Genomic DNA, 24,872 nt, shown 5'->3' with positions numbered 1-24,872 from the left:
GTCCGACCGCGAATATAACTCCTTCGTCACTATACCAGGTAGAATGACAAATGAGGTGTCAAATGAAAGCTTATAGTACAAGGATGGTACTAAAGATGAGAAGTTTGACATAGGCTGTCTGTCCGTCTGTCCGTCCGACCGCGAGTATAACTCATCCGTCACTATACCAGGTAGAATGACAAATGAGGTGTCAACTGAAAGTTTATAATCCAAGGATAGTAGTAAAGGTGAGAAATTAGACCTAGGTTGTCTGTCCGTCTGTCTATCTGTCCGCGAATATAACTCCTTTGTCACTATACCAGGTCGGACGGATAGGCGGACAGACAGCCTATGTCAAACTTCTCATCTTTAGTACCATCCTTGGATTATAAGCTTTCATTTGACACCTCATTTGTCATTCTACCTGGTACAGTGACGAAGGAATCATATACGCGGTCGGACAGACAGCCTAGGTTAAATTTCTCACCTTTAGGACCATCCTTGGATAAGCTTTCATTTGACACCTCATTTGTCATTCTACCTGGTATAATGACGAAGGAGTTGAGTTTGCAAACAGACAGACAAGACGGACGGACGGACAGACGGACGTGGACAATTCAATGTTTTCACATTTTTTCAAAATTGGTGAAAACAACAACATAATAAACTTTACTTAATTGGTGTTTCAAAACTACTTACTTTTAACACATTAGGTACACAATATTACAAGGTTTCTAGCAAGTTAAACGTCACAATGATTTAAAATAATCAAGTAAAAACCTATATATATATATATATATATATATATATATATATATATATATATATATATATATATACTGTTGTGATCTTGATTATTGATATGAGATAATATTTTTATATGTCATTTAATTTAATCAATGCATTAATAATAATCTAATTAATTTACCAGATCACATATCAATATGTTTTCAATCTCAGGGCTTTTTATAAAATTAATTACTTACATACGTGGCTTCTAAGTATTTCTTAATGGTTCCTAATCGGGATAGGAAAGAAAAGAGTAAAATAATAACACATATGGGTTACAATTGTAATCAAAATATTGTTTATTTTATTTAAATGGCAATCACTGCTTAATATTTGCTATATCTTATTTTTCTTAAACATAACATTTACACATGGGAATCTTATTTTCTTTTGATTTCCAATTGAAAGTTTTTATTAACATTTAACTATTATGATTTATTAGCAACAATTCTATTTAAGTTTGATGAAGCTTTTCTGATATTATTGATTATGTTTATTCAATTTTAAATGTGGTATTTACTACGAAAAACCCATACATTCATGTCCAAACAAATGAGACTGACCTTTTTCTGGTGCACTGAGAATGTCTTCACACAAGACCCGTTTCCTGCTATCCTTGGCTGCAATCCAAACCTCGTCCTGGCTTCCAGTAATGTTCTCCTCTGAAACTAGCTCGTATAGCTCTCGTTTCCTGCTTCTGTCGTGATGCTGTGTTCTACCTTTTTCGAAACTGCAATCAGCTACCGGGAACTCTTGGCTCAAGGAGGTTCTTTTACTCTCAACCTGGCCTACCTCTCGTTCTACGATAGATACTTCACACTCACGGAACTACACAGGCTTTCTCACTCTCCGTACACTACCGTCTACTACTCGACTTCACTTCTCGACAGCTCAAAACATTCTGATCTCTATTTGTCATTCATTCCCCTGCTTTCTAAATATCCCTTCCAGATTCACAAATCAAACTTCCACCACTAACTCTCATTCGCAGTATTCCTCAAAACCAATTTTTAAACTTTCTAAATATGCTTAATGGATTTCAAAGAAAATAGTTAATTCCCATTCTAAAATTACTTTCTACTATATACAAATTTTAATGACCTACTCTCTATTTCCACTTAGTCTTATTTAGCATCGGCTAATGATCGATCCTTCCGCGAACAAACGATAATGGCCTATTATCGATTTCACTTGAGTCTTATTTAATCACTTCTTAAAATTAAATATAACAATTTGTTGTATACAGGTTGTTTTAAATTTATATGCCCGTGGTTGAGAAAATTGAAAATATTTTATATTAAATTGAATTCTGTTTATAATTATCAAAATTTAATTTTCATATCAAATAGAAATATAACAAATCCCCGCCTTGTATTCGATAAAATTTATCTGCTTTTTTAAATAAATTTTCTCGAGGCAAAACCAACTCCCTGTATATTTCCTTACTTTAATCTACGTCTTATATCCTAACTTACTATCTACTTCATGGAATTCTGTATTTTATTCGTGATATTTGTATACATCGTGAATATTATAAATTCCTCGGATCTTTTCCGAGTTCCTGTGCCTCAACTCATAACTATTTATCCCATTTTCATTATTCACGATGTACGGGCCTTCGAAAACAGGCATCAACTTTGCGCAAATGCCCCCAGGAAGATTTGATACTCGTAATGCCCTCACGAGTACTTTTTCACCCTTTTGGAAAGTCACTGGTCTTCTTTTTCTATTTTGTTCCTGTCTTTGGATATATTTTTCGTTGCTTCGCCGTAATCTTCTCTGTACGGTTTCAATCACCTGGTGATATTCTTTTGGCTCTTGGTCTTCCCATGGCCTTATCGGCAGTACACCCTTCATGATGTATTCTGGGGTCTCTTTTGTTACTGTGCTCGGAATTGTATTTAGATACCTTTCTATTTCCGCCATTTTCCTGTCCCAGTGGCGATGTTGACCATCTGTTGCAATGCGGAGAAATTTCGTCACTTCCTGTATGAATCGTTCAGAAGGATTACTCTGTGGATGCCTGATGCTGACAAAATTTGTCTCTATTCCTCGTTCTCGAAGTTGTCCCTTGAAACGATCATTTCGGAAATACGTTGCATTGTCCAGTAGAATCTTTTTTGGTGTTCCTACTATGGCTATAAAATTGTCGATTTTTCTTAATATTTCTTCCCCCTTTGTGGTGCGGCAACTATATAATTTTACGTATTTTGAAAACACATCCACCATTACCAGAATATGTTTGTTCCTTTTAGTGGTCATAATTAGATCGCTTAACATATCTATTGCTACAATGTCTAGTTTGTTTCGGGCTTCAATATTTTTGGCAACATTTTCGTTTTTGAAATTCCGACTCTTATATTTTTGACATACATCGCACTTCTGGGTAATTTCCTTTGCAATGCGGTAATCCTGTCGGCTTATGTAATTTTCCCTAAAAACGAGCCAAACTTTTCTGCTACCGATATGCCCATTGTCCTCATGTAATTTCTTTATTATCTTTTCGGCCAATGTCTGTGTCACTAAATATAGTTCCTTTCCGTCTATTCTCTTAAAATATATGTTATTTTCTACTTCCGCTCTTCTTTTCTCTCTTTCCTCTAGGTCTTCCTGGTTTGTCCTTATCTCATTTAAAGAATATATCCCTTCTTCTTGTATTAATCTATTTAGTCCCACCTGTAGAGTAATTGTTTCCTTTTTTCCGGTGTCCTCATCCCGTGTTAGAGCGTCGGCTATTATGTTGTCTTTTCCTTTTATATATCGGAACTCAAAATCATACTCCTGTAATAATAGAATGCCTCTATGTATTCTATTATTTACTAATCTATTCTTCATGATATGTACTAAAGCTGCATGGTCTGTTTCGATTGTGAATTTTGCTCCCAATAAGTAAAACCTCAATTTGTTTACGCAATATAGTACACTGGCAAACTCCAATTCTGTAACACTATATTTTCTTTCATGTGTTTTAGTCACTCGAGATATAAAACATATCGGTACTTCTTGGTCGTTTTGTATTTGAGACAGAACTCCTGCAAATTTTTGTATGGACGCATCAGTTCGGAGTATAAAAGGTAAATTGTAAATGGGGTGGTATATTTTCGTTCCTTTTGAGAATTCTCGTTTTAATGTTTCGAAAGCTTCCTCCTGTTCTTCTTTCCAATTCCATTTTATTCCTTTTTTAAGCAATTTAATAAACTCCTTGGGGTTACAAAAGATTCCTGTTTGATTTTTGGTTTTTTAGTGAGCGCCGTCGTGAAAAGACGCCGGTTGCTCATCGTTGTTTATATTTTCGTCATAATGTCTCTCTCCGTCATATTCATCTGTCTGGGTATTATTTACTTCTCTTCTATTTTCTCTTGGTCTGTCGGATCTGTTTCGGTTTTCTCGATATCCCTGTTCATTTTGTCTACCATTATTTCTGTTTTCTTGATTTGAGCGTGTGGTGTTTCTATTCTGGTATTCTCGATTTCTGTCCTCATTCCATTGCCTATTTCTTTGTTCATAATTTCCTCTTCCGTTGTCTCTATTTTCGTTTTCCCTTCTGGGATTAAATTCTCGTCTTGTATAGTCCCTCCTATTTTGATTTCTATCTCTGTAATCCTGTGTTTCTCGGAACCTGTAATCTTCTCGCGACCTTCTTGATTTTCTTTCTCTTAAACGTGATTCTCTTATTTGTAGGAATTGGCATAAACTATCTATGTCTTTGTAGTTGTGCAATGTGATATGGTCTTCCAGCGTTTCTTCGAAATGTCTTGCAATCAGTTCGACTAATTGTTCCGATGAGTAATTATATTGTAGATGTTTTGCGTTATAGTAAATTTGCAAAGCATATGTCCTTTCTGATACACCCATCCTATCATTGTATTTCCCATTTTGCAATTCCTTGTTAATTTCCAATTGTTGGACTTTTCCCCAGAAATAATTCAAAAATTTTTGTTCAAATTGTTGCCAATTGCCGAATTCTTCTTCTTTGCTATCGAACCATAGGCTTGCTTCATATTTGAGATGGTTTCTGATAGTTTCTTTTGCTGTTTCGAAATTTCCGATGTGCTGTATTTTCTTTTTCAGGCTATTTATGAACGGCACTGGGTGTAATCTTCTTACATCCCCGCCAAACCTTATCTTCACGTCATCTGTGCTATGTATAACCATTTCTCTTCTTTCTCCGACATTTTGTTGGGTATTGATTTCCGCAATCTTTCTTTCCACTTCTTCTATGTCTGCTTGAATAGCGTTTTGCAACTTGTTTTCCAAACTTTCCATTTCTTTTTTCTGGCAATTCGTTATCTCCTTTATTTTATTTTGAATTTTCATTTCTTGTTCTTTCATCTCGTTTTTCATTGTTGTTAAACATCCTTTTACTTCCTTTTCTATGCGTTCCTCCATTTTCTTGTTGTTCTCTTCTATTGCTTGTTTCATTTTTTGTTGTGTTTCATCCATTTTTTTATCCAATTTTTGTTGTGTTTCATCCATTTTTTGTTGTGTTTCATCCATTTTCTGTTGTGTTTCATCCATTTTTTGATCCAATTTTTGTTGTGTTTCATCCATTTTTCGTTGTGTTTCCTCCATTTTTTGATCCATTTTTTGTTGTGATTCATCCATTTTTTGATCCACTTTATCCATTTTCTTTGATGTTTCTTCCTGATTTTTATCCATTTTTTGTTCTATTCTTTGTGACTGGAGTTGCATCATTTGTAATAATTTATCTATTCCTGATAATTCTTGCTGTTCTGATGCCATGATTGTCGTGTCTAAAATATCTTCTTGGTCTGAATTATTCTCTTGATTTGAATGTTCTTTTTGTTTTTTGTTGTCTTTGCTTTGGCTTCTTGTCACAGACATTTGTTTTCAAGAAGTACTGTCCCCGCCAAATATGAAATTTTACTAGTATGTTACCAAGACGACTTTTTCTCACCCAAATATTATAAATTGTCAATAAATATATCAAATGTAAATATCGTAAAAATAAAATATTAAATCAGTTATGTAAAATTTGTACCTAAAGAGATCTAAAATTTTATGTTATCAAATGTAAGTATCTTACTTTTTACCACAGGCATATAAATTTTCAAATACCGGCTTTACTCTTTCTATCCTTCAAATTTGCCACTAGAAATACTTAACAATGCCCCACGTTGGGCGCCAGTTGTTGTGATCTTGATTATTGATATGAGATAATATTTTTATATGTCATTTAATTTAATCAATGCATTAATAATAATCTAATTAATTTACCAGATCACATATCAATATGTTTTCAATCTCAGGGCTTTTTATAAAATTAATTACTTACATACGTGGCTTCTAAGTATTTCTTAATGGTTCCTAATCGGGATAGGAAAGAAAAGAGTAAAATAATAACACATATGGGTTACAATTGTAATCAAAATATTGTTTATTTTATTTAAATGGCAATCACTGCTTAATATTTGCTATATCTTATTTTTCTTAAACATAACATTTACACATGGGAATCTTATTTTCTTTTGATTTCCAATTGAAAGTTTTTATTAACATTTAACTATTATGATTTATTAGCAACAATTCTATTTAAGTTTGATGAAGCTTTTCTGATATTATTGATTATGTTTCTTCAATTTTAAATGTGGTATTTACTACGAAAAACCCATACATTCATGTCCAAACAAATGAGACTGACCTTTTTCTGGTGCACTGAGAATGTCTTCACACAAGACCCGTTTCCTGCTATCCTTGGCTGCAATCCAAACCTCGTCCTGGCTTCCAGTAATGTTCTCCTCTGAAACTAGCTCGTATAGCTCTCGTTTCCTGCTTCTGTCGTGATGCTGTGTTCTACCTTTTTCGAAACTGCAATCAGCTACCGGGAACTCTTGGCTCAAGGAGGTTCTTTTACTCTCAACCTGGCCTACCTCTCGTTCTACGATAGATACTTCACACTCACGGAACTACACAGGCTTTCTCACTCTCCGTACACTACCGTCTACTACTCGACTTCACTTCTCGACAGCTCAAAACATTCTGATCTCTATTTGTCATTCATTCCCCTGCTTTCTAAATATCCCTTCCAGATTCACAAATCAAACTTCCACCACTAACTCTCATTCGCAGTATTCCTCAAAACCAATTTTTAAACTTTCTAAATATGCTTAATGGATTTCAAAGAAAATAGTTAATTCCCATTCTAAAATTACTTTCTACTATATACAAATTTTAATGACCTACTCTCTATTTCCACTTAGTCTTATTTAGCATCGGCTAATGATCGATCCTTCCGCGAACAAACGATAATGGCCTATTATCGATTTCACTTGAGTCTTATTTAATCACTTCTTAAAATTAAATATAACAATTTGTTGTATACAGGTTGTTTTAAATTTATATGCCCGTGGTTGAGAAAATTGAAAATATTTTATATTAAATTGAATTCTGTTTATAATTATCAAAATTTAATTTTCATATCAAATAGAAATATAACAATACATAACATATTAGAACATACCTAAAATACACAAAAATGATACATTTCACACACAAATATAATATCACAAAAAATTGTAACGTGATAGTATGAAAAAATAGAGGATACGGCAACGGTGTTACATGTGACGGTCGGCCCGGGTCGGATTCAATGCCAATATCTACACAGACATATATTAGGGTGCTTTAAAATCCAAGATGTCCGTGCCGCCTATACGGCTGTTTGACGGGATCGCTGTTTGACGGGATCGCACCTTTTCTTCAATTTTATTTCGTGTTTTATTAAGTTGGTGGGTCCTGTTAACCTCTCGAATTCCCTAAGTTCTTTTCTTAGGAACCTTTCTAGCTCTGTATTTTGAGTGGACTCTTTTATAGTGTTACATGTTTCTTCTTGCTGTTGTTCGTACTGTTTGGACGTATCCCTATCGAACTTAAGTTCGATCGAATGTTTCCTGAGAAATTCCACTCCTAGTATTGCATCTTCCGTTAACCCTGGCATTACTATAAATTTTTGTCTTGTTTGTAAATTATCGATCTCGCAGTCAACTGTCAACTTCTGGTTGAGCTCCATTGAAGATCCGTTTGCTAGTCTAGTTCTTCCATTATAGCTATGTAGAGAGTGTTTGAATATCTGCGCTATTCTATCTCCGGCGTAATTTTTAATGGTCCCTGTGTCAATTAATGCTCTGTAAGATCTTTGTCCGATTTTCAGTGATGCGAACAGTCTCATGTCGTTGCTTACTTGTTGTGCAACGGCGAGAACGAACGGAGTAGAATCTTGCTCCTCAGACTGGGACGACTCCTTGTTTCTCCAGTCTGTTATTCGTTTCCCTGACGTCTGGAACAGCAGTCACTGCTGTAGACCCCTTCTTTGCCGCATCGCGAACAAAACTTTTTCCATGGGTTTTTACAATTCTTACGGAAGTGACCTGACATCTTACGTCGAAAGCATGTCCTTTTGGTATCGTATTCTGTAGGGTCTGTACGTCTCCAATTTCCGCTAAAATTTTGATTTTCTCGGGTCCTTTCGTCTTCTAAAGTTTCGTATTCTTGGGCTAATTCTTGCAATTCCGATAAATTTTCGAAGTCTCGGCGGCGAGCATAAAGCTTATATTCTGGCAGCATATTTTTATATATCCTTTCGAGTTCTTGGTTTCTTGAAAAAGATCCTTCTCGTCTGATTAATGTTTGAATATCCGTGATATATCTATCCACTGGTTCGTTTTTCCTTTGCTTCCTGTTTCTGATTTGCTCCTCTAGTTGTAGCGAATATTCTCTGGGATAGAAAGCCTTCTTAAAATCTTTGCTGAATTCCAATTTCTGTTGTTGTTTCGGTACCATAACAATGCATGGTCTCCTAACAATTCTGGTAATGCTTTTAGCAGATCTTGCTTATCGACCTCGTAGGCTAGGCTTAACTCGTCTATTCTCTCTATGAGGTCTACCGCATCCGAATGTTTCCTTGTCGAAGTGTGTGTTCCACCTCCGTAATTAATTTAACAAATCTGATTGCCTCATTTGTTTTGTCATTGTTAAGTCTTGTAATTGGCTTCTGATTATCGAAATTTCCTGGGTCAGTGTATCTGGTTTGGCTTCCTTGGAAGTATTGATTTTTGGGATTGTTCATGTTGCTTCCCCGCGTTCTTTATAAAAGGTTCTGAGTTTTAACCTTAACTCGTCGACGGTTCCTTTGGAATCTATTCCGCATCTTTCGGCGTCGCGCTGTAATTCTTCTATGGAAAGACGATTTATCCATTACGTACCTGTCGTGGCACCTGTTACTAAGACTGTGTCTTTATCTGTCGGCATTTTTGGTATTTTCCGGGCGTCGAGGAACGACGTTTACCTGCGTATATTCTAATTTTTTGCTCGGGCGCCAATTTTGTGATGGTTAGTTCTTCTAAGACGACAGATTCAGTAAAACACAGGTTAAAACAAAATAAATCTATTCAGTCTAATTATTTACAAAATAAATAAAAAAATATATCTCATTCTATTCGTCGCAGCGAAGTCCTCCTCCGGATAGACGTCTGGAAAAGAAGAACAAAATTAACAATGTTATTCAAATATATAAGTTTATCGGGAGCCCGCTCACTACGCGTGCCTCCGTTTACTTATGAGCCGCAAATCACTTCACTACGGTGCACCTCGCTACTCAGGTCGGCCTGCCTGGCTCACTTCGCTTGGCTGGTATTTGGAGCCCAGAACTGTCGTTTCAGGACTGTCGGATCTCTTCTTGCGGCCTCCTTAAATATCCGTGTGCCGGTGTTGTTTCGGAGAGGTGGAACTGGGTGGGGGCATCTGCGCGATTTGAGAGAATCGCACGGTTCCAAGTGTCGATGTGTGTTCCGCGTATCAGCGTATCATTACATATTATTAATATATAGAATCATAAGATTTGATTCCAGCAATAAAATTGCTGGTAAATAACTTTTCCTTGTATTTTGCTAATTAGCCCAGAGTATTATGGCTTTCGACTAACGCAAGATAAGGCGTGGTCGGTAAAGTTCAAGACCAAAAGACCTTATTCTCCGGTAAATTGATTTTACATGTTTTATGTTTACAACATGTTATTATTCGACATGGTTTATATTAAAAAGTATTTTTATGATCGAACTAAAAAAGCTATAGCATTTTTTTTTATTTTAGGACGAGAAATGATGTCGAGGTAACGAAGATAGATGCCCTTAAAAATGTAAAATCATCTTATAGTAAAGAAAAAAGTCAGGTCACATTGACACTGTCAGACCCAAAAGATGATTTTGCTGGTAACTATAAGTGTGTTGCAAATCCCGGCAAGCCAGACGAAGTATATGCTGAAATTAGAGTGACAAGTAAGTTAAAACATTTACTATTCTTTCTATTTTGAATCAGGACGACTTTGACATGTCAAGCGATAATGAGAACATTGTAAGATTAAGAAATGTATGAAGTGGTGGAAAAAACCTGCAATGGAAAAAGAAATATGCTTTATTGTCAAATAAAAATTGTTAAATTTTATCGACAACCCTCAAAAATTTAAAAAAAATCAAGAAAACAAAACAATAATTTAATTTACTAAAATTACATAAATCGTGAATATAATTTAAAATAATAATAATGAAGTTAAAAAGAAAGAATCAATTGCAAAATTTAAAAATTTAAATAAATTGCAAATTGCATAGTCCACCTAGTAATTAATAAGTTTAAAAGTTAAGCTGCTGCATATGACACCCAAATATAGATAAAAAAATTATAAAAATACTACTTGTGCAAAGGGTACTGTAATTTCTTAGTTATTGATTAAGAAAATCTTCTACCAAATAATATGGTTTTTGTGATAGGTAGGCTTTTGTCAGTTTACAGAATTTGGGAAAAGATGCTGCAGATTTAAGTTGTAGAGGGAGATGGTTGTAAAGTTTTTTGCGGAATATAATATACAGTGATGAGCGTGCTAATAACCGGCAAAATAGCGCAAAAGGTGGAAAACATTAAATTGTGAGATAAAAAGAAATAAAACTAGTAGAGTTGTTAAATTTAGCGATAGTAACATATAAATTGACATTATATTGATTGTTTCCCACCTTTAGACGTATCAGAGGAGTATGTTAACTAAAACTGTCACTGTGACAGTGGCATTTCTCAAATTCGTTCGATACGTCTAAAGGTGAGAAACAATCAATATAATGCCAATCTATAAGTTAGTATCGCTAAATTTAACACCTCCACTAGGTACCGGTGTTACCTTAGCCATAAATTCCATCCATAATTTTTTTTTCATATTTTCACAAAAATTTGGTATAAATTTATCAAAAATGAATAAAACAGATAATATTGACAAGAAAAATGTTATATATGTTATATATGTTTGGAAAAAAAAATTAAACGGGCGATGTATTGACGGTGAGTAGATAATGCCACTCAAATTCAAAAATCCTTTATGGATGGTACGTTAGTCAACTTTTTTTCTCAGTTTTTTGTTAAATTCTCAAAGTAAATATAATAAAGCATAACATATAAAAAAATCGTGATGGAGGTATTTTCCAAAACAAGCGAAAAAAATTCTGAAACTTAGATGTATTGCGCGCTATTCGTTAATACGTCTCAAATTCAAAAATCCTTTATGGATGGTACGTTAGTCAACTTTTTTCTCAGTTTTTTGTTAAATTCTCAAAGTAAATATAATAAAGCATAACATATAAAAAAAAACGTGATGGAGGTATTTTCCAAAACAAGAGAAAAAAATTCTGAAACTTAGATGTATTGCGGGCTATCCGGTAATACGTCTCAAATTCAAAAATCCTTTATGGATGGATCGTTAGTCAACTTTTTTTCTCAGTTTTTTGTTAAATTCTAAAAGTAAATATAATTAAGCATAACATATAAAAAAATCGTGATGGAGGTATTTTCCAAAACTAGCGAAAAAAATTCTGAAACTTAGATGTATTGCGCGGTATTCGTTAATACGTCTCAAATTCAAAAATCCTTTATGGATGGTACGTTAGTCAACTTTTTTTCTCAGTTTTTTGTTAAATTCTCAAAGTAAATATAATAAAGCATAACATATAAAAAAAACGTGATGGAGGTATTTTCCAAAACAAGAGAAAAAAATTCTGAAACTTAGATGTATTGCGGGCTATTCGGTAATACGTCTCAAATTCAAAAATCCTTTATGGATGGATCGTTAGTCAACTTTTTTTCTCAGTTTTTTGTTAAATTCTCAAAGTAAATATAATAAAGCATAACATATAAAAAAAATCGTGATGGAGGTATTTTCCAAAACAAGCGAAAAAAATTCTGAAACTTAGATGTATTGCGCGGTATTCGTTAATACGTCTCAAATTCAAAAATCCTTTATGGATGGTACGTTAGTCAACTTTTTTTCTCAGTTTTTTGTTAAATTCTTAAAGTAAATATAATAAAGCATAACATATAAAAAAACGTGATGGAGGTATTTTCCAAAACAAGAGAAAAAAATTCTGAAACTTATATGTATTGCGGGCTATTCGGTAATACGTCTCACATTCAAAAATCCTTTATGGATGGTACGTTAGTCAACTTTTTTTCTCAGTTTCTTGTTAAATTCTCAAAGTAAATATAATAAAGCATAACATATAAAAAAATCGTGATGGAGGTATTTTTCAAAAGAAGCGAAAAAAATTGTGAAACTTATATGTATTGCGGGCTATTCGGTAATACGTCTCACATTCAAAAATCCTTTATGGATGGTACGTTAGTCAACTTTTTTTCTCAGTTTTTTGTTAAATTCTCAAAGTAAATATAATAAAGCATAACATATAAAAAAATCGTGATGGAGGTATTTTCCAAAACAAGCGAAAAAAATTCTGAAACTTAGATGTATTGCGCGCTATTCGTTAATACGTCTCAAATTCAAAAATCCTTTATGGATGGTACGTTAGTCAACTTTTTTCTCAGTTTTTTGTTAAATTCTCAAAGTAAATATAATAAAGCATAACATATAAAAAAAAACGTGATGGAGGTATTTTCCAAAACAAGAGAAAAAAATTCTGAAACTTAGATGTATTGCGGGCTATCCGGTAATACGTCTCAAATTCAAAAATCCTTTATGGATGGATCGTTAGTCAACTTTTTTTCTCAGTTTTTTGTTAAATTCTAAAAGTAAATATAATTAAGCATAACATATAAAAAAATCGTGATGGAGGTATTTTCCAAAACTAGCGAAAAAAATTCTGAAACTTAGATGTATTGCGCGGTATTCGTTAATACGTCTCAAATTCAAAAATCCTTTATGGATGGTACGTTAGTCAACTTTTTTTCTCAGTTTTTTGTTAAATTCTCAAAGTAAATATAATAAAGCATAACATATAAAAAAAACGTGATGGAGGTATTTTCCAAAACAAGAGAAAAAAATTCTGAAACTTAGATGTATTGCGGGCTATTCGGTAATACGTCTCAAATTCAAAAATCCTTTATGGATGGATCGTTAGTCAACTTTTTTTCTCAGTTTTTTGTTAAATTCTCAAAGTAAATATAATAAAGCATAACATATAAAAAAAATCGTGATGGAGGTATTTTCCAAAACAAGCGAAAAAAATTCTGAAACTTAGATGTATTGCGCGGTATTCGTTAATACGTCTCAAATTCAAAAATCCTTTATGGATGGTACGTTAGTCAACTTTTTTTCTCAGTTTTTTGTTAAATTCTTAAAGTAAATATAATAAAGCATAACATATAAAAAAACGTGATGGAGGTATTTTCCAAAACAAGAGAAAAAAATTCTGAAACTTATATGTATTGCGGGCTATTCGGTAATACGTCTCACATTCAAAAATCCTTTATGGATGGTACGTTAGTCAACTTTTTTTCTCAGTTTCTTGTTAAATTCTCAAAGTAAATATAATAAAGCATAACATATAAAAAAATCGTGATGGAGGTATTTTTCAAAAGAAGCGAAAAAAATTGTGAAACTTAGATGTATTGCGCGGTATTCGTTAATACGTCTCAAATTCAAAAATCCTTTATGGATGGTACGTTAGTCAACTTTTTTTCTCAGTTTCTTGTTAAATTCTCAAAGTAAATATAATAAAGCATAACATATAAAAAAATCGTGATGGAGGTATTTTCCAAAACTAGCGAAAAAAATTCTGAAACTTAGATGTATTGCGCGGTATTCGTTAATACGTCTCAAATTCAAAAATCCTTTATGGATGGTACGTTAGTCAACTTTTTTTCTCAGTTTTTTGTTAAATTCTCAAATTAAATATAATAAAGCATAACATATAAAAAAAAACGTGATGGAGGTATTTTCCAAAACAAGAGAAAAAAATTCTGAAACTTAGATGTATTGCGGGCTATTCGGTAATACGTCTCAAATTCAAAAATCCTTTATGGATGGATCGTTAGTCAACTTTTTTTCTCAGTTTTTTGTTAAATTCTCAAAGTAAATATAATAAAGCATAACATATAAAAAAAATCGTGATGGAGGTATTTTCCAAAACAAGCGAAAAAAATTCTGAAACTTAGATGTATTGCGCGGTATTCGTTAATACGTCTCAAATTCAAAAATCCTTTATGGATGGTACGTTAGTCAACTTTTTTTCTCAGTTTTTTGTTAAATTCTTAAAGTAAATATAATAAAGCATAACATATAAAAAAAACGTGATGGAGGTATTTTCCAAAACAAGAGAAAAAAATTCTGAAACTTATATGTATTGCGGGCTATTCGGTAATACGTCTCACATTCAAAAATCCTTTATGGATGGTACGTTAGTCAACTTTTTTTCTCAGTTTCTTGTTAAATTCTCAAAGTAAATATAATAAAGCATAACATATAAAAAAAAAACGTGATGGAGGTATTTTCCAAAACAAGAGAAAAAAATTCTGAAACTTATATGTATTGCGGGCTATTCGGTAATACGTCTCACATTCAAAAATCCTTTATGGATGGTACGTTAGTCAACTTTTTTTCTCAGTTTCTTGTTAAATTCTCAAAGTAAATATAATAAAGCATAACATATAAAAAAATCGTGATGGAGGTATTTTTCAAAAGAAGCGAAAAAAATTGTGAAACTTAGATGTATTGCGCGGTATTCGTTAATACGTCTCAAATTCAAAAATCCTTTATGGATGGTACGTTAGTCAACTTTTTTTCTCAGTTTTTTGTTAAATTCTCAAAGTAAATATAATAAAGCATAACATATAAAAAAATCGTGATGGAGGTATTTTCCAAAACAAGCGAAAAAAATTCTGAGACTTAGATGTATTGCGCGCTATTCATTAATACGTCTCAAATTCAAAAATCCTTTATGGACGGTACGTTAGTCAACTTTTTTTCTCAGTTTTTTGTTAAATTCCCAAAGTAAATATAATAAAGCATAACATATAAAAAAACGTGATGGAGGTATTTTCCAAAACAAGAGAAAAAAATTCTGAAACTTAGATGTATTGCGGGCTATTCGGTAATAAGTCTCAAATTCAAAAATCCTTTATGGATGGATCGTTAGTCAACTTTTTTTCTCAGTTTTTTGTTAAATTCTCAAAGTAAATATAATTAAGCATAACATATAAAAAAATCGTGATGGAGGTATTTTCCAAAACAAGCGAAAAAAATTCTGAAACTTAGATGTATTGCGCGGTATTCGTTAATACGTCTCAAATTCAAAAATCCTTTATGGATGGTACGTTAGTCAACTTTTTTTCTCAGTTTTTTGTTAAATTCTCAAAGTAAATATAATAAAGCATAACATATAAAAAAAAACGTGATAAAGGTATTATCCAAAACAAGAGAAAAAAATTCTGAAACTTAGATGTATTGCGGGCTATTCGGTAATACGTCTCAAATTCAAAAATCCTTTATGGATGGATCGTTAGTCAACTTTTTTTCTCAGTTTTTTGTTAAATTCTCAAAGTAAATATAATTAAGCATAACATATAAAAAAATCGTGATGGAGGTATTTTCCAAAACAAGCGAAAAAAATTCTGAAACTTAGATGTATTGCGCGGTATTCGTTAATACGTCTCAAATTCAAAAATCCTTTATGGATGGTACGTTAGTCAACTTTTTTTCTCAGTTTTTTGTTAAATTCTCAAAGTAAATATAATAAAGCATAACATATAAAAAAATCGTGATCCAGGTATTTTCCAAAACAAGCGAAAAAAATTCTGAAACTTAGATGTATTGCTGAAACTTGTTTTGGAAAATACCTCCATCACGATTTTTTTATATGTTATGCTTAATTATATTTACTTTGAGAATTTAACAAAAAACAGAAAAAAAGTTGACTAACGATCCATCCATAAAGGATTTTTGAATTTGAGGCGTATTAACGAATAGCTCGCAATACATCTAAGTTTCAGAATTTTTTTCGCTTGTTTTGAAAAATACCTCCATTACGATTTTTTTATATGTTATGCTTTATTATATTTACTTTGAGACAAAAAACTGAGAAAAAAAGTTGACTAACGTACCATCCATAAAGGATTTTTGAATTTGAGACGTTTTACCGAATAGCCCGCAATACATCTAAGTTTCAGAATTTTTTTCTCTTGTTTTGGAAAATACCTCCATCACGATTTTTTTTATATGTTATGCTTAATTATATTTGTTTTGAGAATTTAACAAAAAACTGAGAAAAAAAGTTGACTAACGATCCATCCATAAAGGATTTTTGAATTTGAGACGTATTACCGAATAGCCCGCAATACATCTAAGTTTCAGAATTTTTTTCTCTTGTTTTGGAAAATACCTCCATCACGTTTTTTTTATATGTTATGCTTTATTATATTTACTTTGAGAATTTAACAAAAAACTGAGAAAAAAAGTTGACTAACGTACCATTCATAAAGGATTTTTGAATTTGAGGCGTATTAACGAATACCGCGCAATACATCTAAGTTTCAGAATTTTTTTCGCTTGTTTTGGAAAGTACCTCCATCACGATTTTTTTATATGTTATGCTTAATTATATTTACTTTGAGAATTTAACAAAAAACTGAGAAAAAAAGTTGACTAACGATCCATCCATAAAGGATTTTTGAATTTGAGACGTATTACCGAATAGCCCGCAATACATCTACGTTTCAGAATTTTTTTCTCTTGTTTTGGAAAATACCTCCATCACGTTTTTTTTATATGTTATGCTTTATTATATTTACTTTGGGAATTTAACAAAAAACTAAGAAAAAAATTTGACTAACGTACCATCCATAAAGGATTTTTGAATTTGAGACGTATTAATGAATAGCGCGCAATACATCTAAGTTTCAGAATTTTTTTAGCTTGTTTTGGAAAATACCTCCATCACGATTTTTTTATGTTATGCTTTATTATATTTACTTTGAGAATTTAACAAAAAACTGAGAAGAAAAGTTGACTAACGTACCATCCATAAAGGATTTTTGAATTTGAGTGGCCTTATCTACTCACCGTCAATACATCGCCCGTTTAAATTTTTTTTTCCAAACATATATAACATATATAACATTTTTCTTGTCAATATTATCTGTTTTATTCATTTTTGATAAATTTATACCAAATTTCTGTGAAATTATGAAAAAAAAATTTATGGATGAAATTTATGGCTAAGGTAACACCGGTCCACTAGGTTCATCTCTTTTTATCTCACAACTTAATATGTTTTCCATTATTTGCGTTATTTTGCCGGTTATTAGTGCGCTCATCACTGTATATTTCTTTACTAACTCGAGTAAATAGACGTCAAAGGTAGAATTTCTCGTGAAGTAGTCATGATTAGGTCTTGGTGGAAAGACATGTAGATGTTTACGAATTAAGCAAACAGTTTCTGAAATATACAAAGATGGAAGGGTTAAAATTCGATATCTTTGAAGTAACTTCTGCAGTGTGTTGTTCTTCTGAGGCCAAACAGATATCTTATTGCTCTTTTTTGTAATTTGAAAATAACATCGAATTGGGCAGCTGTACCAGAACTTCAAAAAGGAAGACCATAACGAAGATGCGACTCGAACAAAGAAAAATATGTTATTTTGGAAGATGCTAAATTGAGTTCATTCGAAACAGATCTTATAGCATAGCAAGCTGAAGATAGTTTCTTCCTTAACAAATCGATATGGAGGGACCATTTAATGTTGGCGTCTAAAAAAATACCAAGAAATTTTATAGAATCAACGGTACTGATCTGGCTGTTATTAACAGGTAAGGGTTGAAGAGCTCCTTTATAAGATAATTCTACTGTTTTATCTACGTTAAACGAGAGTAAATTAGAGCCAGACCAGGTTTTTATTGTAAGTAGATCAGAAGTTATAGTAGCATGAACAGTTGCAATATTTGAGTTGCCCCAACTGATACTGGTATCATCAGCAAAAAGAAAGATTTTTCCATCGATTTTTAAACTAGTGATGTCATTAATAAAGATAAGGAAAAGTAGAGGACCCAATACTGAACCTTGAGGTACCCACATACAATGTTTTTGAGACTAGAGTCTGTATCATTTGCTCTAACCAGTTGTTTCCTATCATTCAAGTAAGATTGGAACCAATTTAAAGAAATACCTCGAATTCCGTAGAAATTTAGTTTTTTTATCAAAATGTGATTTACAGAATCAAAAGCTTTGGCGTAGTCACAAAAACGGTGGCAGTGTGAAGATTATTGTTCAGCGTTCAGCGTTTTAACGCTCAAGTTAAAATGAGTCACCCTGCGGCTAGGGGTCTACAAGCGACAAGTTGACGCTAGCAGTAGCAGTTAAATTACGGCGGCAGCACAGCAGTAAAATCATGGCTCCATGTGAGCGAGAGTGTACAGCGCGCGTAGCGCCGCTCTTGGCCTTGTAGTGGCTCCATAAGCTTCAGTATGACGTGAACTACGATCTACGAGCAGTGGTATCTTCTTGTGCGTGAATATAGCAGATTAAGTAATAGTCCGTTCTTTAACGGTAAAATATTGCAAAACCTCTAAATTTTAAAGAACCGCTTGGATTGACATTAAATTTAGCAAGTCAAAGAAAAAAAGTGATATTGTGCCGATATGTGCTTTTGCCCCGGGGGTGGTTTTCATCCCCTCTTGGGGGTGAAAAAATATTCGTCCAAGGTAAGTCTGGAAATGGATAAACTGACTAATTCTAAGTAACTTTTGTTCTATAGAGTTTTTTCACTAAGTCAATATTTTTCGAGTTATTTGACAGTGAATATGTTCATTTTTTCAACAAAATAACCACGCTTTTAGACGGTTTTTGCAAATAACTCAAATAGTAAGTATCTTGTCGAAAAAACATTCTTAGCAAAAATGTTGCCTGTAAAAAATTTAAAAAATGGTGTATATATCACGTCTGTATACTTAGTACAAGCAGAGTTATAGCTAATTAAATATAGGTTTATATTCGTAAAATTCCAAATGGAATACTTTAACGTGAAATAACCAAAAATGAAGTACATTTCGGGGAAAACTTATTATAACTTATTTAAAGTGTTTAAAAAAGGCTTCATTTTTGTTTTATAAAAAAAATTTCTAGCATCAAAAGTAAACAGGTTACGCTCAAAATAAAGTTAGTCCCTTTTTTTTTTGGTAAAAAAATCAGGAAAATCACCCCCTAATTAGTATCTCAAATGAACTTAATCGTTACGACTTCACAAGTTTCTTGACTCGTGTATGTATTGTTTATATAATCTGTAAGTTTCATCGGTTCAAAGTCCTTATTGTTGAAAGGGCTGTAGTTAAAAGGGGTTGAACGAGTCACTGATCACGAATGTATGCAAATTTAGAAACACCAAATCTTAATCAATTTTTGTCTAACAGAAAAACAAAAAAATACATGATATTCAGAAAAGCAATGGTGACTGTTTTTGTTTTTCGAGATTTTTGGTATCTCTAACAATTTTTAAGTTATTTTGAAAAAAATCATATTTTTCAAAATTAAAATTTTTAAAAATTTCACTTTAAATCCAAATTTTTTCAAAAATAAGCACTTTGAATCGATGAAACTTACAGATCATATAATCACAACATAAGTAAAATAATTTGTGGAACGGTAACGATTTATTTCATTTAAGTTGCTAATTAGGGGGTGGTCTTCCCGATTTTTTTTGCCAAAACAAAAGGGACCAACTTTATTTTGAGCGTAACTTACTTAAATTTAATGATAAAAACTTTTTATAAAAACAGAAATAAAGCTCTTTTTAAACACTTTAAAAAAGTTATAATGGATTTTCCCCAAAAAGTGCTTAATTTTTTGGATATTTCACTTCGAAGTATTCTATATGAAATTTGGTGAATATGAATCTATTTTTCATTGGCTATAACTCTGGTTTTATGAGGTCCAGAGACCTAACGCGTACAACATTTTTTTTTTACTTTTTTACAGGCCATATTTTTGTTAAGAACGTTTTTTTCGACAAAATACTTACTTTTTGAGTTATTTGCGAAAAACCGTCTAAAAATGTAGTTATTTTGTTGAAAAATGAACATTTTCACTAGCAAATAACTCGAAAAGTGTTGACTTTACGAAAAAGCTCTATAGAACAAAAGTTACTTAGAATTAGTCAGTTTATCCATTTTCGGACTTATTTTGGACTTATATTTTTTCACCTCCAAGAGGGGGTGAAAGTCACCCCTAGGGCAAAAGCACACATCGGCACAATATCACTTTTTTTCTTTGACATGTAAGCTATGCGTATGCCAAATTTCATGTCAATTCAAGCGGTTCTTTAAAATTTAGAGCAAAAACCGTGAAAGAATGTACTATAAATAAATAATTTCATACCGATAATACAGTATGGATAACACTAGTCAACAAAAAAAAATTTTTTAGTCTGTTATTTAGTAAAAATTTTCTGTTTGTATACATCGAAAATTAAGCAAAAACTCAATAAATAATAAAGTTTGCTTTTGTACGTTTACATAGATCATGAAAAATAAATATTGGGTGTTTTGGAAGATTTTTTGACGATTCGTTGTATTAAGATGCCAGAAAGGGGTGAGGAGGCATTGTGGATGTGAAGCGAGAAGTGGCACACCGACATGGTACTGTACGCGTGAGCGTTGCAGTGGAACAACGTACTTTAGGTGTCGCGTGGCCTCGAAATGTCTTCCAAAAGGGGTAAAAATGACGTTGACTGTTTTTGCTATATTTGTGACGAATTATTTATTAAGGTAGGAACCAAATAATTTTGTTTGACAGCTCTACAAGAAGCTTAAAACAGTTCTTCACAATGGAATTAGATTTCCTTCTCTTCATCTGGCTCATTCTGTAATGCTCAAAGAAAATTACGAAAGCGTTAGAATGGTGCTTTAAGTTTTAAAATATTGTAGAGTATGTGTGGTCAGTGATAGGGGATTTCAACATGGTTGGTTTTCTGGTGCGAATGAAAGGCGGATACGCTAAATGTCCATATTACCTTTGCTTATGGAATAGTAGACCCGAAGTACGTCACTACCAGCAGTACTCGTGGTCTCATCGGAGCGAGTTTCAAATGTGGAGCCCCATCCTGCTTTAATGCCTCCATTGAATATAAAATTAAGTCTCATGAAGCAGTTCGTAAAGGCTCTTCATCAATGATTCTAAGGCCTTTCAATTTTTAAAACCTTTTTTCGCAACTATCAGAGGCTGACAATTACAAAGAGCTGATTTCTATTATGCTTGACAGCTTCAAACTCATGGGTTGCAAGATGTCTCTTAACCCTTAAACGCCCAAGGGTGGGTAAAAAATGTCCACCTAATGCGTATTCCCTTTTAACATATTTATTACGTGTTTAAAAATTTTTAAAAAATTATTTATTGTTAAAAAGACAGTCCTTTATCGAATGTTAATTTGGTTCTACCGATATTTTTGAAAATAAAAGTAGCATCTTGAGTTAAATATGGGTGGGCATAAAAAGTACACCCTTGGTAAAACTTGTTACTAAAGGTTTCTATATAATTTCTCGTTGGTAGGAAGATAATCCATATAATTATCGACGTATAGTTACATAATCTACATAATTATCCTCCAATGAGGAGGTTTAAAGGAAAAATGTGGAGAAAATCGACAAATCTGAATTAGTGGCTTTTACTGGTATGTTAATTTTGATGTACCTTGTAATTTTGTTGTAAGGTTTGTAAATTGTTTATATTAATATTTTAGAAGATGCTGTGTTTATTAAGCATAAGAATCTTAAGTTTAATTCATTTCCAACAACTCTCAATAAATATATTAGCTATTTTCGAGGTGGACATTTTTTACCCACCCTTGGGCGTACATGGAACCTAAAAAAGGTTGGGCGTTTAAGGGTTAAAGTACACATGCTACATGCTCACTTGGATCAATTTAAAGACAACTTCGGTGCATATTCCGAAGAGCAGGGGAATGCCTTTACCAAGATGTAATGAACTTGGATCAATGGTGTCAAGAAGAATTTAATGAGAACATGATGGTAACTCAGAGACATGTTAACCGTAGACAATGCATACTGAGCAAAAAAGCGTAACGCGCCGGAGTCGATCGGTGGTCTATCTATCTCTTTTTACTAATAGTCCAGAAAGCAACTGCGCATCCGCTAGGGAAAATATTCTAATTCGTATTTTTTGCACAATCTTACTCAAAAAGGATTCCTTTTAACAAATTTGCATGTTGCCAGGACCAAAAGGTGATCAAAAATTTTTTAAACGTTTTTTTTTTTGTTTTTTTCCTAAAATTATTTTTTTTGCATGGAAGAAAGTTTTTTTAGGTTTTTTGGATCATTCCAAACAGAAAAGGTCTTTAGTGACTTTTCTCTAAAAATGATAGTTTTTGACATATAAGCGAATAAAAATTGAAAAATTGCGAAATCGACCATTTTTAGTCCTCAAAAACTATGTGAAAAACTGAAAATTTGAATGTTGCCAAGGTAGGTAGATATTCTTTAAGCATCGATTGATGAAATTCCTAAGAGTTTTTTGCAATACAATATTCAAAACTTCTTTGTTTTTTAATTGCTAATCAAGCGTGTGTGACACTATTTTCCACCGACAGTATGGTGCAAATGAAAGGAATAAATTCGTTATTTCGTAAACCGGCGACTTTAAGGAAAAATCCCGAAACAGGTAGATTTTTATTTTTAAGTTATGATATTGTGGCATATATGATATACTAGTGACGTCATCCATCTGGACGTTATGACGTAATCGATGATTTTTTTAAATGAGAATAGGGGTCGTGTGCTAGCTCATTTGAAAAGTTCTTCAATTCTCTATTCAGTAATATAAACATTTACATAATTATTTATACAGGGTGTCCAAAAAAAATTTATTAAATTAAATTATTTGACAAAAAAAGAAGTAGGACACCCTGTATAAATAATTATGTAAATGTTTACATTACTGAATAGAGAATTGAAGAACCTTTCAAATGAGCTACCGCACGATCCCTATTCTCATTTAAAAAAATCATCGATTACGTCATCGCGCCCAGACGGATGACGTCACTAGTATACCATATATGCCACAATATCATAACTTAAAAATAAAAATCGACCTGTTTCGGGATTTTTCCTTAACGTCGCCAGTTTACGAAATAACGAATTTATTCCTTTCATTTGCACCATACTGTCGGTGGAAAATAGTGTCGAGCACGCTTGATTAGCAATTAAAAAAAAAATAGGAGTTTTGAATATTGTATTGCAAAAAACTCTTCGGGATTTCATCAATCGATGTTTAAAGAATATTTACCTACCTTGGCAACATTCAAATTTTCAGTTTTTCACATAGTTTTTGAGGGTTAAAAATGGCCGATTTCGCAGTTTTTCAATTTTTAATCGCTTATATGTCAAAAACTATCATTTTTAGAGAAAAGTCACTAAAGACCTTTTCTATTTGGAATGATCCAAAAAACCTAAAACAATTTTTCTCCATGCAAAAAAAATAATTTTAGGAAAAAAACAAAAAAAAACGTTTAAAAAATTTTTGACCACCTTTTGGTCCTGGCAACATGCAAATTTGTTAAAAGGAGTCCTTTTTGAGTAAGATTGTGCAAAATATCTGAATTAGAATATTTTTCCTAGCGGATGCGCAGTGGCTTTCTGGACTATAAGCGATACCGCTCTTATGACGGACAAAGATGGCTATACCACTCAAAATAAATATTGACCAATGGCGTCCTTGATATCGGCGTTACACCTCGATGCACACAGCGGCCCATAGCTACTAGCCTAATCTACAGGTTATTATATCTATGTGGTAACTACGTTTTGGAGCTCCTACGAGACAGTACTTGTTTACATAATAGAAATATAGGTCTGGATCCCGCGTATGAAAAAAGAGTTGATTAATAGCAAGCTGAAAATTTGTTAATAGCTTAAGGATGTCTAGTCGGATAAACTTTGATATATGGGAACACTGGAACAGGGGCAGTTTTAATTGTGGAACAGGTTAAAAATTTGGAACGGTCACACCACGAAAACGACACATTTATTTTGTCCGACAGAACAGACTTAAACTCTCCGAACAGAGATTAAACTCTCATGCAAAAATCAGACTGCTATTTATCACCTGTCATCATTCTTGGCATTTGACATATTCTACATGTTCCACTCATTGTCCCACTAGACACCCTTAACTATTAACAAATAGCTATTAACAAATTTTCAGCTTGCTGTTCATCAACTTTTTTTTCATACGCGGGATCCAGACCTAATACCAAAACTGTTCATATCCATAAGGAAAAATTTCCTGTAACTGGCTGTATACCATTAATTACAAAAATTGAAGAAAATCTTCTGTGTAAAAGGTATATTTATTTAAAACCCCATTAAAGGGCTACATTAAAAGACAGAACGTTTTCGCTCTAAAGAGAGCATCATCAGTGTTCTAAGCAAGCTCTACATGCTAAGCCACAAAAAATACATGGGTTAAAACCCTTAAAACGCCGACCAAAAGTCTTACATTGGCGTATTATATATTATACCCTGGCCACAGTATAAAGAGGGACAGTAAAACCACTTCTCTGTCGGCACTTTGATCTCAAGAAGTAATACCGGCAGTACGCAATTGATAATTCACCAGTGGTGGATGCGGGTTTTCCCTGTTAAAATCTGTACGTTTCTATGCGACTAACAATGCGAGAGTGGGGCAAAAGCGACTAAGAACATTGCGCGGTCGCCATGCGCGACTACAGATTTTACTTCCAATTTTTCGGAGAGTGGTTCTACTGTCCCTTTTTATACTATGCCCTGGCGATGAGTGAAATTTAAACAATATATA

General features: G+C 32.8%; 1 protein-coding gene across 1 annotated transcript in view; it reads left to right on the top strand.

Annotated features, from left to right (window-relative positions):
- Window positions 1-24,872, top strand: part of LOC126883273 (neuroplastin) — a 221,750-nt gene that overhangs the window by 151,272 nt on the left and 45,606 nt on the right. Inside the window, exon 3 of the mRNA XM_050648608.1 lies at window positions 9,877-10,061. Coding sequence (XP_050504565.1) covers window positions 9,877-10,061 — 185 coding nt within the window. The remainder of the gene's footprint in view (window positions 1-9,876; window positions 10,062-24,872) is intronic.

The sequence above is a fragment of the Diabrotica virgifera genome, chromosome 4 (assembly GCF_917563875.1).
Source record: "Diabrotica virgifera virgifera chromosome 4, PGI_DIABVI_V3a".
NCBI lineage: Eukaryota > Metazoa > Arthropoda > Insecta > Coleoptera > Chrysomelidae > Diabrotica > Diabrotica virgifera.
This window is presented reverse-complemented; position numbering and strand designations above follow the sequence as displayed.